General features: G+C 44.3%; 1 protein-coding gene across 1 annotated transcript in view; it reads right to left on the minus strand.

The window, feature by feature from the left end:
• Nucleotides 1–14,479, minus strand: part of LOC111141151 (PDZ domain containing 2) — a 222,257-nt gene extending 207,778 nt beyond the window's left edge. Inside the window, exon 1 of the mRNA XM_022493511.1 lies at nt 14,004–14,479. Within this exon, the coding sequence (XP_022349219.1) occupies nt 14,004–14,479 (476 nt within the window). The remainder of the gene's footprint in view (nt 1–14,003) is intronic.
• Nucleotides 14,480–14,776: the final 297 nt, after the last annotated feature.

The following is a 14,776-nucleotide window of genomic DNA, read 5'->3' on the forward strand; positions in this document are numbered from 1 at the left end:
GAACAACAAAAATGTTAAGATGCAGAAGAGTGTGGATAGTGTATCCCCGTCCATATGAAAGTGAGAGAGAGAACTTACATATGCTTACAGAATTCCTAGAAAGATACCCCCAAACTGGGAACAGATTGAGGCCCTGGGGAGCAGCTAGTGGTAGTAACTAGAGGATGGGGTCTGAAATGGGGATACTTATCACTCACTGTCCTTCTGTCCTATCTGAGTGCTTTCCCCATGTGCACACATCCTCTAAAATGGAAATAAATATTAAGAAAGGTAGTCTACAAAATATATTGCAGATGAACAGAGATGAGATGGAAACAGATCTGTTGTGTTGGTGTGGCGGGATTAGACCCCCATGGTCACAGATGAGATGTTAACACAGAAAAATCAAATTCACTGAGAATTAGTGTAGTAGAATTGCAAGTTGTTCCTTTAAAATGCTATTTCAGGGGCGCCTGGGTGGTTCAGTCATTGGGCGTCTGCCTTTAGCTCAGGTCATGATCCAAGGGTCCTGGGATCCAGCCTGACATCGGGCTCCCTGCTCGGCAGGAAGCCTGCTTCTCCCTCTCCCATTCCCCTGCTTATGCTCCCTCTCTCGCTGTATCTCTTTGTGTCAAATAAATAAAGTCTTAAAAAAAAAATAAAATGCTATTTCAGTGTTTTAATGTTGCCACTGAAATAAATAAAGATTAGTATGGGGACCAATGAGAGACTATGGACTCTGAAAAACAATCTGAAGGGTTTGAAGAGGTGGGGGGGTGGGAGGTTGGGGGAACCAGGTGGTGGGTATTAGAGAGGGCACGGATTGCATGGAGCACTGGGTGTGGTACAAAAACAATGAATACTGTTATGCTGAAAACAAACAAAAAAAAAGATTAAAAAAAAAAAGATTAGTATGGGGGAGGGACTGGGCGCCTGAGGAATTAAGTAATAGCTTTATAAATATGTTGCTCTGAAACGAATAAACAGAAGAACAATGAGCCAAAGAGTGCTCACCCAATGGTCCAGAGAGGAGGCAGTTAGCAGGAGGAATGAGAGGAGAGGAGCCCGGGTGTCTGTGTTGGGGGGGGTGGTAGCCAGAACACCCCATGGAGTTACTCTGGGTGCAGACCTGGGAAGCGAGGAGGAGGAACTGGGAGAGCTTAGGAAGGGGAACCAGTCTACAAAATCCAAGGAGATCAGCCTTCTGGAGAGCCAAGTGAGGAGAAATGGTGGGCATGGGATTGATGAGAAGCATCTAGATCCTACAAATCTCAAAGGAGACATTTCCTTAGGAGGACAGGGATAAACTCTATCTGTGAGATGACTGACTGCTCTAGAAGTGTTGACTTCTCAAGCCTTTCAGTAAAAAGAAAACAAACAAACTATATATCTATATATAAATATATAGCTAGCTAGCTAGCTATATCCAATAGATGTGTTTATTTATTTAACACATGCATGTACTATTGTACTAGTACATGACATATATTATAAAACATATATAAAGAAGTTTTCTAAAAGAGACATCTAATGTGAAGTACTTAATATTTAAAATTTTTTTCACCTTTAGTAAAATAAATGATGTAAAACAAATATTATTATTAGGAAAAGCTATACAGTTAAATATATTTCAAGACTGTCAAATGCTTTACACTCTGGGATATGATCATTCACAAGTATGGTTGAGTTAGGAATAAATGGATGTGGATTTTAAGGGCTCCCTTAGCTGAAGATAACTCACTAGGATACACAGACCCCAACAGAAGAATCACAGTAGGGCAGGATTTCCATCAATGATAATATCTATTTTCCAACCCTATCCACCACTTGTACTAAGGTTTCGGTCAAAACTTTGTGTTAATTTTCAACTTAGTTGAGCTTTCTTGCAAAGTCGTCGAAAGGTACACTCTATTAAAATAGCTTTTAAACAGATAAATTCTTGAAAATTCTTTGGTAGATTTAAAAAAAATAGAAAATTTTGCTTTAAATATTTCAAATATACATATGAAATATTTTGTTGACAAAAAGCCTTTTTTAAAAAAAAACTCACATAAATGGGAAACATTTCATTTTGAAAATGCTCTTTCTGTAGCATGAGTTTCTTTCAAATAGCAGTTATTCTCTTATTGGTACAACATTATCTTGACATTGGAGAAATGGGTTATGAGTGTTTGGTCTACAAAAAACAGCCTCCAGAAAAGAAGTCACTGAAAACCACTTGTTTTCAAACAAGAGGTGGGCCAGTTTCAAACACTTGTCTTTTTTGTACAAGAGAAAGCACACTGTCATCTTTAAGTGTGAGGACTTTAAGTGCTGTGGCTTGAGATAAACATCAGACCTCTCTCTGGTGAAACATTTTCATGATTCTCCCCCATCTCCTTACAGAGAAGAGTAAAAATCCAACTGATTTTAAAGGTCGTTATTTTTATAAAATTAACCATACTGATGACATTTGCCGGCATCTCCGTCTTCTGTCTTCACTTCTAGCTTCTTTGCTGTGTTAACTCTCCCAGGACCAATAAGTGAATCAATTTCTTGTTCCGGCCTATTTTTGTAAGCTTACTCCGAATTCTTTTTTATTCTAGTTAAAGCAGCTGTTACCTTACATAATTTTCCCATAAAGCATTATTTTAACTAACAAAGTCATTGACTTTTGAAAATATATCTTTTTTGGTATCTCTTTCCTTTAGTGACTCACAAATAAGTAGGTGTTCCATTTCATTACTGAAACAGAATCAAGCAAATACCCTTATTTGGAACATGTGAGAAACAGCAGTACTTTCCTCCAACTGCCTAGCAAACCTCCCACACTGCACACTGTTTCTTTAAAATTTGAGCAATGTTTCTGTGCATCTTCCAACAGAATTTGCTGACAAAATCGGGCATTTTATTTTGCAGTTATATCGTTTTCCATGCGTTATTTTGGCTATTTTGACTGCAATAGGAAGAATGAGGGTTTTCTTAATGATGTTACATTTTGCCTTAAAACAACTAAACAAAATTCCAGATAGGCTTTTAAATATTCAGTTTAGTAGCATTCTGGACTAGACTTGGTACGGCGTGATTTTAACCATTGCTAAAACATTTTAAACTATTTCTATTCATGTGGTGGGTCTTTAGATTTTAAATATCTTCCCAATTATGATGGCCTCATACCATCATTAAGTATTATCTCAAGACACAATCTATACTTACAGCGAGATTTTCTTTAATGATAGGGGCTAGAAATTTGTATTTCACATTGTTTCTTGTAGCTTCAAATTTTAATTTTTTGTTTGACTTCTTGTCAATCTGAGTAGATTGTCATGGTTTTACCACATACTGTGGCTGAGTCTATACCAGTGGTAAGAAGGGTCAACCCAGCCATTTTCTTATGGTTGGCTTATCCTGCATCAATTACGTTATTTTTAATCCTCTTTTTCTTTCCCCTGAAGAATTTTAGTTTACCTGTCCATTTGGTAAAGTTTAATTTAATTAAAATGAAATAATTTCGTCCATAAACCTATTTCACTGAGTGAGACTACAAAAACTGTAGTTCCTTGAAATAAGTCAAAAAGTAAATTAATAAGTGAAGGGCAGCAGTGGGGGGTGCAGGGAGGTCTTTGTGGATCATCCTTTCTTCCCTCAGGACAAATCACATACCACACAGGACACAGGATCCTTTGATATATGAACTGAATAAAGATGCCAGTGTCAACCATATCTAAAATATTAGTGAAGTTCAATTTCTTATTTTTTAAGCTAAAAAATGTACCTTGGGATGCTAATAATTTTTTCACCTATCTCATGGATAGGGCGTCCCACTGGGCAACAGATCTTCCTGGGCGTCCCACTGGGCAACAGATCTTCCAAAGCACGAACCGTTTCCAGTGACCGCCATTCAAGTCCTCTCTGCTCATTCTGCTGGGTCAGACAAGGACTTCACAGGAATGGACATCTGGACTAAATAAAGCTCTTGAGTCAGAAAAAAACCTCAAGACTTGCCATGCAATTTGACAGAGACCTGTACTTAACAGAGCCTGAATTTTTAAGGACACCCACTCCTTCTTCTCCCCATAATAGTTCAGCTTCCCTTAGGGACATTTGTGAAAGTCTATCTGTGATCACAAAAGTCAAAAAAGTTTCTTAGTTAATCCTGGCCCCATTTAAATGGACTAAACCTCAAGTCAGGCCCTAGAGCGGAGAAAACATGCACTTTGGCTATGGAAACAGCCTGGCCCTCTGTCTCCCTTCCCCTTTGCAAAAGGAAATGGGCTAAATTTCAGTCCAGGAAACGTTGTAAATGATAGAATCATCCTTTCCCTGGTGAGGAACGAGCTCTGAACGAGGTAACTGTGGGGTGAGTCGGCTATTAGATCACGGCGGACGTCCCTGCGTCCAGGCTTCGAGGGCTGTGAAATGCAAAGAACCCGGATGCTCACACCTTTGAATGTTGCTTTGTGCATTTCAACAAAGGTAAGCCTGATCATCTAAAAAGCCACTAGGAATCACATCTTCACAACCATTTTAAATATAGGATAACAAATTCACCCCTCAAAATCTTTGAAGGAAGATCAGATTTCAAAGAAGAATTCCATGAAGAAATCTATATCTCTGTTAAAACCCATGTTTGGGTTTTATCTTTGGTACCAAAGATATATGTGTGTGTGTATGTGAGTGTGTGTGTTTATACACACATACTTGGGTCCTGAAAATACCAGATTTTATTCCCTTCCAGGAGGAGGCAGCAACCCACAGGTGACACCAAAAGACAGGAATTTCAAGCCTTTTAACCTCGGTACTTGGCAAACAGGTTGATTATGAACAGCTGAGCCCAGCCATGTATTACCTGCATCTGTGTCACAAGACTGAGAGGGACCAGGGCCAAAACAGGTGCCAAAGCTTGGAATTGAATAACCTTTTGGAAAAGAAGGACTCAAGAGTCATTTAAGGGCATCTGGTGTTCAAAATGAGAGAACAAAAATGCTTACTACTTATTTAATACCTGGACCTAAAAAATGAGTAGAAGTCAAGAAAAGGCTGACAAGGGCCTAGGAGCCCCCATGGAGTAGAAATGGGCTTGAAGTCAGGCCAGTAACACCGCCATCACACTAAGATGCTTTTGTCCTTTTTCTCTTTGTGGTTTACACGATTACAATTATGACAACTTCCAAAAGTAATGCTAGACGTTTCAAAGCCAGTGTCTTAAGTGGGAGATCTGGGTTTTCCATCTCCCGCGGCTCAAGTCAGTCACCCAGTGGAGGCTCTGGTGGGGGTACCAGAGGAGAAGAGGGCACAGCGGGTGACATGAAAGGGATCTCTGGATGGTGCTCTGGAAAAAATCATAGAAAGTGTCTCCTTTTGTGTAATCTCTTCCCCCCCTGAGGACAAGCAGACCCTGAAACGCTGCTCTCTAAGTGGCTCTGAACATTCATTACCTGTGGGCTGTGGGTGAGAATGTGCCAAAGTTGCCAGTTTTCTCAAAAAATCCACCCCCGTGGCCAGTGTAGTGTTTGGCATGGTTCTGCTATTCACTTTCCTTGAGGCTTTCTGATTTCAGGAGGGTTGAGTTAGACTGGGGAAGGCCAGCTTCCTCCACCATCCATCACAAAGAGCCTAGCACAGTGGGTTGGTCAGATCACGACTCATGTGTGAGACCTGAGGGCCAGGGCTGGGAGTGTTAGGAGGGGACACCACGGGGAACTGGGATGGGTACCTTTTGCAGACAGCATGAGGACACCAGGCACCAAGTGGAGAGAGATGGCACCTGAGTCACTTGCTGCTCAGGGATGGCTCAGATGCTGCCATTCTAGAGAGAGCGCTAAAGCCTGAAAACACCATCCCAACAGCACAGCTGAGAAACCCACACAGCTTAATGAATAATGAATTTGACTAAAATTCCCAGCACCGTGCTCGACTTCAGCCACAAGATGGCAGACAACAGTGGAAGATTCTCCACAGCCTTGCCCAGAAAGCGTTCTGAAGACCTGAGGGAAATCAACTCCCACTGTCCAATCCAACAGCTGGCCATCAATAAACAATACATTCATGAAGCTGCTATAAGTTAAACTCTTGTTGAGAGAGGGAAGGTTCTAGATATAATTACCATCCATTTAGAGAACAGGGTAGAAATATGTAGAAAAACTTGATTTCCTATTTGTTTTTACTGTGAACAGTCAACTGCAAAAACAAAAACAAAAACAATCTAATTTCATTGGTTACTGTTTGCAATGCTGAAGAAAAAGTTCTAGAATTTGAGTCAGAAGCCCTGAATTCTAGTCCTTGCTCTCTTCTGAAGAAGGCCCTAGACTCCAAGAAGCCATGCCCTGGAGCCTCAGTTTCCTTCTTGGTTGGACTTGAATGAACTCTGGGATTCCTTTCAGAAACCAGTCATGGTTTCTGGGGAAAGCAGGCTAAGAAGGAAGTGGGCACAAACGTAAGGTCCTGCAATGCTTCATTTCCACGGCATCCTTGGGGAATGGACTGTTCTACATGATGAGTTTTCCAGATAATTGAATTTTAAATGCTGAAACTTGTTTTCCTTCTAGCCTTCTGTAATGGAAATCTTTCTAAAGTCTATTACACGCTTCTCAGCTTCTTCAACAGGAAGCTGAATATAATTTAACCTTGCCTGAATGTCTCTAGGTCATCATGATGTCACCTCTTACTATATATACAGTCCTGAATAGAGCACCGGTGCCTTTGGGCATATTCAGGTAGGCAGGATGCTCACGCTGAATGGCCCCAGAGACCATATTATAAAGGTATAATTGGCAATTCCTCCTTTCTGTGTCTCCTACATCACTACCTGCAGTCATTTCTCCAAGTTACACCTTCTAGCAGCATTTGACACTCTGTTTAAAATCTGCTATAACCTAGAGAGAACTCAAGGTTGCTATGGGTAACCAGAGCCTGAGCTTGTAACAACCCTAAATTTAATTTTAGGCACAATTTAAAGGCAAAGGGTACTGTGCTGAAGGTTACTCGTGGTCAGGGCTGATACTCAGCCCACCCAGTACGTAACATAATGTTCCTGTGCTAGCTGGCTGATTGCCCACAGCCCCTTGGGCCCTCCAGCGAGCTCAGCACCCTGACCTGTCTCCTGGGATCGCACAGACTTACCACGTGCCGGTAACTCAAAGGGGCACTCTGGCTCCAGAACCCTGTTCCTTCAGGGAATCAGCATCCTTTCTGCCTGGTGGGTACCCATGCCTTCCCAGTTGCTCAGTACTTGATATCACCCTGGTTTCGGGGCTGCGGATCTTTCTCTTTCCTGCTGAGTGCATGGCTAAGGTCTGAAGCTCTCCTCTGTCCCTCTAACTCAAAGGCGTCTTCTCGGTTGAACGCTGTGCTCTGGGTTCAGATGGCCTGAGGCTGACCAGGATGCTTGTTAAAGGTTAGCTTTGACTGAACATCTACCATATGCTAGATGTCTCTTCAGTACATTAACTAAATCATCTTATCCAATCCACTAAATGATCCTACTGGGGAAATAGCGTCAGGCTCCTGTAGCTGAGGTAACTCGCCCAAAGTCACACAGCCGACACGCAGGCCTGGAAGCCAGGCCCATCGTTCCGAGCTCCATGTTCTTTTGCACTGTGCTCCTCTCCTGTTTATTAATGTACAAAAAAGTCCAGTCATGGTTCACATCCTGGAAAATACATTTTAAGTGAAACATGGGCCCTTTTACTTTTCAGAAAAGGCTACTTGTTTTGTTGTGTGGGTTATGTTTTAATTAATTCCATATTTTGTTACCAATTTGGAACAATCTGTCCTCAGGGAACAGATCTGGTTTACTTATAGAAAGCTGGCTGAGGGAGGGAGGGACTGGGGTTACAAAGTATTCCTTGTAGGAAATCATCTGAAAAACCTTCTCAGCTCTCCTTCCACCAAACAAAAGTAAATAGAACATTCCAGAAAAATCCCATCTTCCCTAGAGTAGGTATGATAAGAGCTTGCAAATAAACACTTTCCTCTGTGTGTTACCAGCTGTGCCTGCAAGATGGGGCTGTTACCACTAAAAAGAATAAGGGGCTCTCGGAGCTGCAGGGGCCAGCGGAGAGTGGAGAGAGGCAAACTCCAGACCTGAGGAGAATCATCCAGTGAGAAAGCAGAGTGGGGCCTGTGATTTTGGGGCCAGTCACAACTTTACTCTTGGAACTGGTTCTGGGGTGCAGAAGGATGTGAAACCCGTAGCTCTGAGTTCTCTGCTCTTTCCTCTGGGGATGAAGTTTACAGATTGACTCTAGGCTAATTTTTAAAATAAGCAAGCCAAGACCTCATCTTCCACATTTGGCACCAGCTCCTCCCACGCGTAATACACCCACAATTTTCAGTGCCCTCTTCCAAAAACATCCACCACGCTCTCTGGTTTCCAGAGTGACTCTTGTCAGGGAGGAAATGGCCCGAATCACTGACTAGTTATAGGTGACAAGGGTCAAAATGCCAAATGGATTAGTTTGCCAGGGCTGCCATAAGAAGGTACCATGAACCAAATGGCCCAAGTGACAGAAAATTGTCTCACAGTTCTGGGGGCTAAAAGTCTGAGATCAAGGTGTTGGCAGAGCCATGCTCCCTCTGAAGCACCAAGGCAGGATCCATTCTAGGCCTCTCTCCTGGCTCCCGATCCTTCCCTTGGCTTGTGGCAACGTAACTACGGTCTTCACTTGGTGCTCTCTCTGGGGGCATGTCTGTGTCCAAATCTGTTGTGGGACACTACCCTACTGGATTTGTCCTACTAGTCCTTCAGGATGACCTCATCTTAACTAGTTACATCTGTAACCGCACTATTTCCAAATAAGGCCACATTCTGAGGTACTGGGGGTTTAAGACTTCATAGTATGAATTTGGCAGTGGGGGATAGGTGGGTGTGGTTAGGAGACACGGTTCAAACCACAACATCATCTAAGGTAGTTTTGAATTCAGAATCAAACTCAAGAGAGGGAACAGAATGGATTGCCCAAAAGAGTGCCTCATACTATAATTCCAAGTGATGGCGTGGACAACTAACATATCGTATTGATAGGGTGGGGTGTGATATTAGTACACAGACACCTGGGATCTTATGCTTACAAGTAAGGGGATACACATTAATTGAGGTTGCTTTTTGCAGAGATACACTGGGGTCTCTACAAAACCCTAATTTGTATTCACCAGTTTTTATGGCAAAACCTACACAGGTATGTGGAAAAATTTAGTGTTGAAGGAAACTGTTAGCCAGTTACAGAGTGAAAAGGAGCATCTTGAGAACATTCAAAACACTTTAAATTCCTTGATACTTAATCTCAAAGTGCTTCTAGTCCTAAAGTTCTGCGTAGTTATGTTTGCCAAAAAGATTCTATATTAAAATTGGGTTTCCTTTTATAAGATTGGGGGAGGGGCTTCAGTTTTCCTTGTCAGTTTAGGTAGGGCTAAGCCTTAGAGTGTTCTAGTCATTTTCTTCCCTGGTGTCTGCCATTAGACTGCAGAGTATTTTGTGAAGCTGAAAACCATCTGTGAAATTCAGCCCCAGACCATGTGGCAAGGACCAGTGTCTACCTCTGGGGCAGAGATGAGGTAGTATAGCACAGGAGGTAGGAGCACAGACCATGGTAGCAGATCTGGTTCTGTCTCTTCCTTAGGTGACCTTGGGCAAGTTACATGGCCTCTGTGGCCAAGGTTTCTCATCTAAAGCTATCCTTCATAGAGTTGTGATAGGTCTAAAATGAGATAATAGATGGCAGAATGTCCACGGTGGTAGCAACTGCTTAACCAATGGTACTTCTTATAATTGTACCAGAGAACTAGGCAGGGAACCTTGGAAAATTGAACTTAGTCTCCTTCTGTCTTGTTAACCTCTTGGTTGTTATGAGTATTGGGAGCCCAGGACTCTGGGAGTCCTTCCTCATTACTTGATTCATTTTCATACCTCTTTTGAAGACCAACCAGTGGGTCCTGGTCTTTTCCTTCTATCACCCTTGCATCTCTGTGGCTTCTGGGGAGATCTTCACCATCCAGTAATCACACGTGACTGTACCATCAGAGAGAGGAATTTTAGAGACAGGACTGTTCACTAGTGAGAAAGTTATGTTTGGGAGATTTATTTCCTCTGCTGTGGAAAATTTCCAGAAGCCCAGTGCAGTGACCATTATTTCCTTATTTTCTGTATTCTTGATGTTCTAGCATTTGGGCCTTGATCCCAGAGAGACTGACCCTCCTAGGGCTTAGCCAACTCCTAGAAATAGCAAACAACTCCCCTGAGAGTGTGCCTTTGATATACAAATCCACCAATCCAGAGCCCACACCCCAACTCTCTCCTTTGTCAGACTCTCATACAGCAAGACATTATTGCTCCTAAGTCTCCCCGGGAGAGCCACTAGACAACCAGAGACCATCCTATAGCTCAGAATCTGCTGTAATTATTCAAACTACCAAATCCCAAGACTGCTCAGAGTAGCTACCATGCTTCACCCAAACCTTCCCTTGAAAACTTGAAAACCCTAATAAAGGCTTTGGGCCATGCTCTCCCCGCTTCTCCCCCTGCCTCCTGACTGACACTGGTGTTTCTCCATGTAGCCCTGTGTGGTGTGAAGTTCCTCCTGCTTCTAGGGATCTGTGAGTGTAAACTTCTCCCTTTATGACAGTATTTTCCTATCCACATGTCTTACCATACTTGAGTAAAACAAATCCCAGCTACGTTTGACAACACCCAGGCATAACAATTAGCCATCTTACAGACCTGTTCCCCAACCCTTTCTCATATTTCCACTCTCCAAGCTCCTCAGCTTTAGCTCTTTCAGTCCAGATGCCTGCTGACCACATCCATCCGAGCCTCTCTTCCTGAGCACACAGAAGTGGAATGGTGTGCTGAATCAGGTACCACTCCCAGCTGAGAGTCAGAAGAGGGAGACTGAGTCTCTCAGCTCGGCCAGTTATCACTGTGACGTCACGGGAACATTGCTTCACCTCTGTGAGCTTCTAGAATGATAAAACCAGCTCAGATGGGTCAAATGAAATGTTTCAGAGATTCACTCCTAACATGTTAGCATAGGTGGCTGCAGGTCACCTCCCTCCCTCCCACAGTCCATCATCCCAACGCACTTACACACAGGTCTCAGAGCTAATGGCTAGAAGACCTGTGGTGAGAACCCAGAATCCCAGACTCAGTTTACTGCTTCCCCCGCCACACCTATTTGCTCCCTCCTTGGAGCCTCCATTAAGGAGTCTAGTTTTCCGTCCCACTTTCTGTCATGACCCTGGGCCCATCACCTTTCTATTCTTCTGTATCTTCTTTCTTTGGAAAAAACAAAAAAATGGATATCATCCTCCAAGGAATAAATTAAAATCACCAAAGAATCTTCTCCTGGTAGCTGGAAAGCCTTCTCATTTCAGGATCATATCTGCTTTCAGAGCCTGGGACAGAGAACTTTGTCTCATAAAGACTCCACAGCCTTAAGCAGGCAATGGGAAGAGCTTCCTGAACAGATATGAGGAAATTTATCCAGTATGGAAAAAGTCTTCCAAATCCTAAAGACTCGAGCAACCTCTTGGATCGGAAACTCCCAGTCTTTCCAAACACTGTCCATGTACAACAGTCATTGTGAAGCTAATGTGTTATTGAGCTATGTACTAAACATAGGGCTGAGCCCTTTATATGCATTATTGCATCATTTAGTCATTGGATCAACAGTGTCCCCATTCCCATGTCACAGACAGGGAATCCGATGCTAAGAGGGATGATTTCTCCAAGGTCAACAAGCTTGTACGTGTGGGAGCCTGGGGAGGTAGCACTAGCTGTATGGTTCCAGACTGGAGTTCTTGACCATTATGCTCTCCTGCTGGATGTCCCCTCCCTGATCATCCTTCTACCTCTGCATCCAAAGCAGCTCCCCTCAAAGCTGACAGCTGCAAATGGTGGGGACTCTCAGGGGCAGCTCTGGGAGGGCCGCCTCAAGCTCCATGTTGATCCCTGCTTCTAACCCTGAGGACCCAGCCACCAGGGACTGGAGTCATCTTCTCAACACCAACAAATACTATAGTGTCCAGTCCTGTTTCTTTTTTAAGAACAATTTCTAATTTTAAATAATATCCTTTCTCTTCAACACCCTTCCTTGTAAATGAAGCTTCTCCCAATAACTATCAGTTCAGGACCCAGCTAGGAGCCAAGAATATCTTTTCAGTCAGAGAGGCAACCCAAAGAGAATACTGATGAGAGTCAGCTGAGTAAGCACTCACAACACGCCAGCCATCCCTGTGCCAGGACTATTCCACGCATTGGCTCACTTAAACTTAGAACACAGTATATGAGCCTGATCACTTCTTCTTGCCCCTCCATGTCCACTCTCCACCATTCTCCACCCTGCCCTTTAGCCCAGGTTGACAAATATGGACAGTCTCAATGGGCTTCCTTGCCATTGGCTTCTAGCTGGTTTCTGCTAATGTAAAGTCTGGTAGAAGACTGAAGGGAAGGAGAAGATTAAATTTAAGATACTTCTGCTCTGGCTTCTTCCCCTCAGGGTCTCCTTGGTTTAGATGGCTTCCTCAGTGAAAGGTCACCATGATTCTCAAGGTGACCTCTTTCTATGATTCTCTACTCTTGGGACATAGGAGTGCTCCTCCACATGAGCCTGTGAAGGCTTGACAAAAGTTATGCATCTCAGAATATCTTCAAACTTCTCTTTTCTTCTCTCTTCCATATATAACTGTTTCTAAAACCCTGGTGTGCAGTAAAGGGTTAACACAGCAAATTTGGGATATTCAACCCATGTACATTCCAAAGAAAGAACTGGTTCTTGACTAACTCCTGGGAGGTAACCTCTATACCCTTGGAATATTCTGCCTAATACCAGATAGTTTATGTTAATAATGTGATTTATGACAGGGGCAACTGGCCATGTGGCATTAGTTTGAAATCTGGAAGAACTAGACACTGAGTAACTAAGGCCAGCTACATAGGACTCCATGTCTGGGTGACTGACCCCCAAGAAAAACCCTGATGCCAAGGCTATGAGCTTTCCTGGTTGACAACACTCCACAGATGTTGTCACACGTCACTGCTGGGAGAATTGAGCACTTCTGTACAACTCTACTGGGAGGGACAACTGGGAGCTCGCACCTGTTCTCATTCCGGAACCCCACGCAGTGTAACTTTTACCTTTGCTGACTTTATTTATTTATTTATTTATTTATTTAAAGATTTTATTTATTTATTTGACAGAGAGAGATCACAAGTAGGCAGAGAGGCAAGCAGAGAGGAGAGAGGAGGAAGCAGGCTCCCTGCTGAGCAGAGAGCCAGATGCGGGGCTCGATCCCAGGACCCTGGGATCATGACCTGAGCTGAAGGCAGAGGCTTTAATCCACTGAGCCACCCAGGCGCCCCTACCTTTGCTGACTTTAATCTGTATGTTTTTCACTGTAATAAATTGTAACCTGAGTTTTTCTGAGTCCTTTGAATCCTTCTAGTAAATCGCTGAGTCTGAGGGTGGTCTTGGGGATTCGGATCCACCTGGGAAACAAGAGTCCAGCCATTACTTACTGCCATGATGGGTGGCCACAGAGGTGAAAAACAGACATATGCTCATTACCCAAGTGGATCTTCCAGGATGGAGAAACTGGGGCCGAGGGCAGGGGTGGCTGGTGGTCCAAAGACAGTTCGAAGCATCTCAAGGGGCTTCTGGACTATGATGGGCAGATAGAAATATATCCAGGACCTAACCTTTGGTGCTCTAACTGGAGGGGAGATGCTGGGTTGAATGGAAGAGGGTCTAACTCAATGTGACATTTCGCATACTCTTGTGTCATGCACCATTTTATTTTATTTCTAACCCAAGTTTCAAGAAAAAAGAAAAGTGAGTCTGAGTCCTCTAAGAGAACAAAGCAAAAAAGAAAAATACAAATACCACAATACTTCAGCTTAGTGCATTTTCCCTTTAGAGGACAAATGCCATTGGCTTCTTACCAGAGCAGGCCTCATAACCCTCTGCAGCTACAGACTGGAGCAGCAGACGTAAGTTAGCCCCAGGGGTCCCCCGTCCAGCCCTTGCGCCAACTGGCGCTCCCCCACTCACCTGGCCCCACTGACATCAACTCCGACCATCAGCTGCCCGTTCAGGGAGAGGATCTCATCTCGCAGTCGGACCTTCCCGCTCTTCCCGGCCGGGCTGTTCTTCCTCAGCTCTGTCACCCAGATGCAGCCAACGTCCAGTACAGGGCCCTGGTGGGTCTTCCTCTTCTTGCCCCCTCTGCGCTTTTCTCCGTAGTCCCCGAAAACAGGGATGTTCCCAAAACTGAGGCCCACAGTCTCTGCGTCCCCCAGCTCCTTGGTGAGGTACACAGTGCAGATTTCCATCCCCGGGGGGCTGCGGTCGGGTGGGATGGCGCTCTCATCCACGGCAAAGTTCAGCTGGATGTACTCCTGCAGCTTCTGGATGGCCGCCTGGCAGAGCCGCTGCTCGGGGCCATCCCCGCCCTCCCGCAGGCTGTTCTGCAGCCACTGGTAGAGGAGGGGCAGGTGCAGCATGGCATTGTCCTGGGTGATGGGCATGGTGCTCACTCCCAGACGCCAACATCATGAGAGGACCTGCTTCTGCGGGCTGGACCCCGGAAGGCCCCATGTCCCTTGGGAACCCTGGCTGTCATCGGCTTTGCCTGTGTTCATGTTCAGGCTGGCAGATGAGCCTACAGGATGCCTACTCCAGACCGGGCTGTTTGCTTTGGCAAGAGGAGGAGAGGACACAATCAGAGCAGCAGGGGAACAGCCGCTGGGCCTGGAGCGCTCTGCAAGAGAAGGAAGGAAGCGTCTGACAAGTTCTCGTGGGGCTCCCTTCACAGCAGGGCCCGT

Source organism: Enhydra lutris, unplaced genomic scaffold (assembly GCF_002288905.1).
Source record: "Enhydra lutris kenyoni isolate GAN:26980312 unplaced genomic scaffold, ASM228890v2 scaffoldscaffold5, whole genome shotgun sequence".
Lineage (NCBI taxonomy): Eukaryota > Metazoa > Chordata > Mammalia > Carnivora > Mustelidae > Enhydra > Enhydra lutris.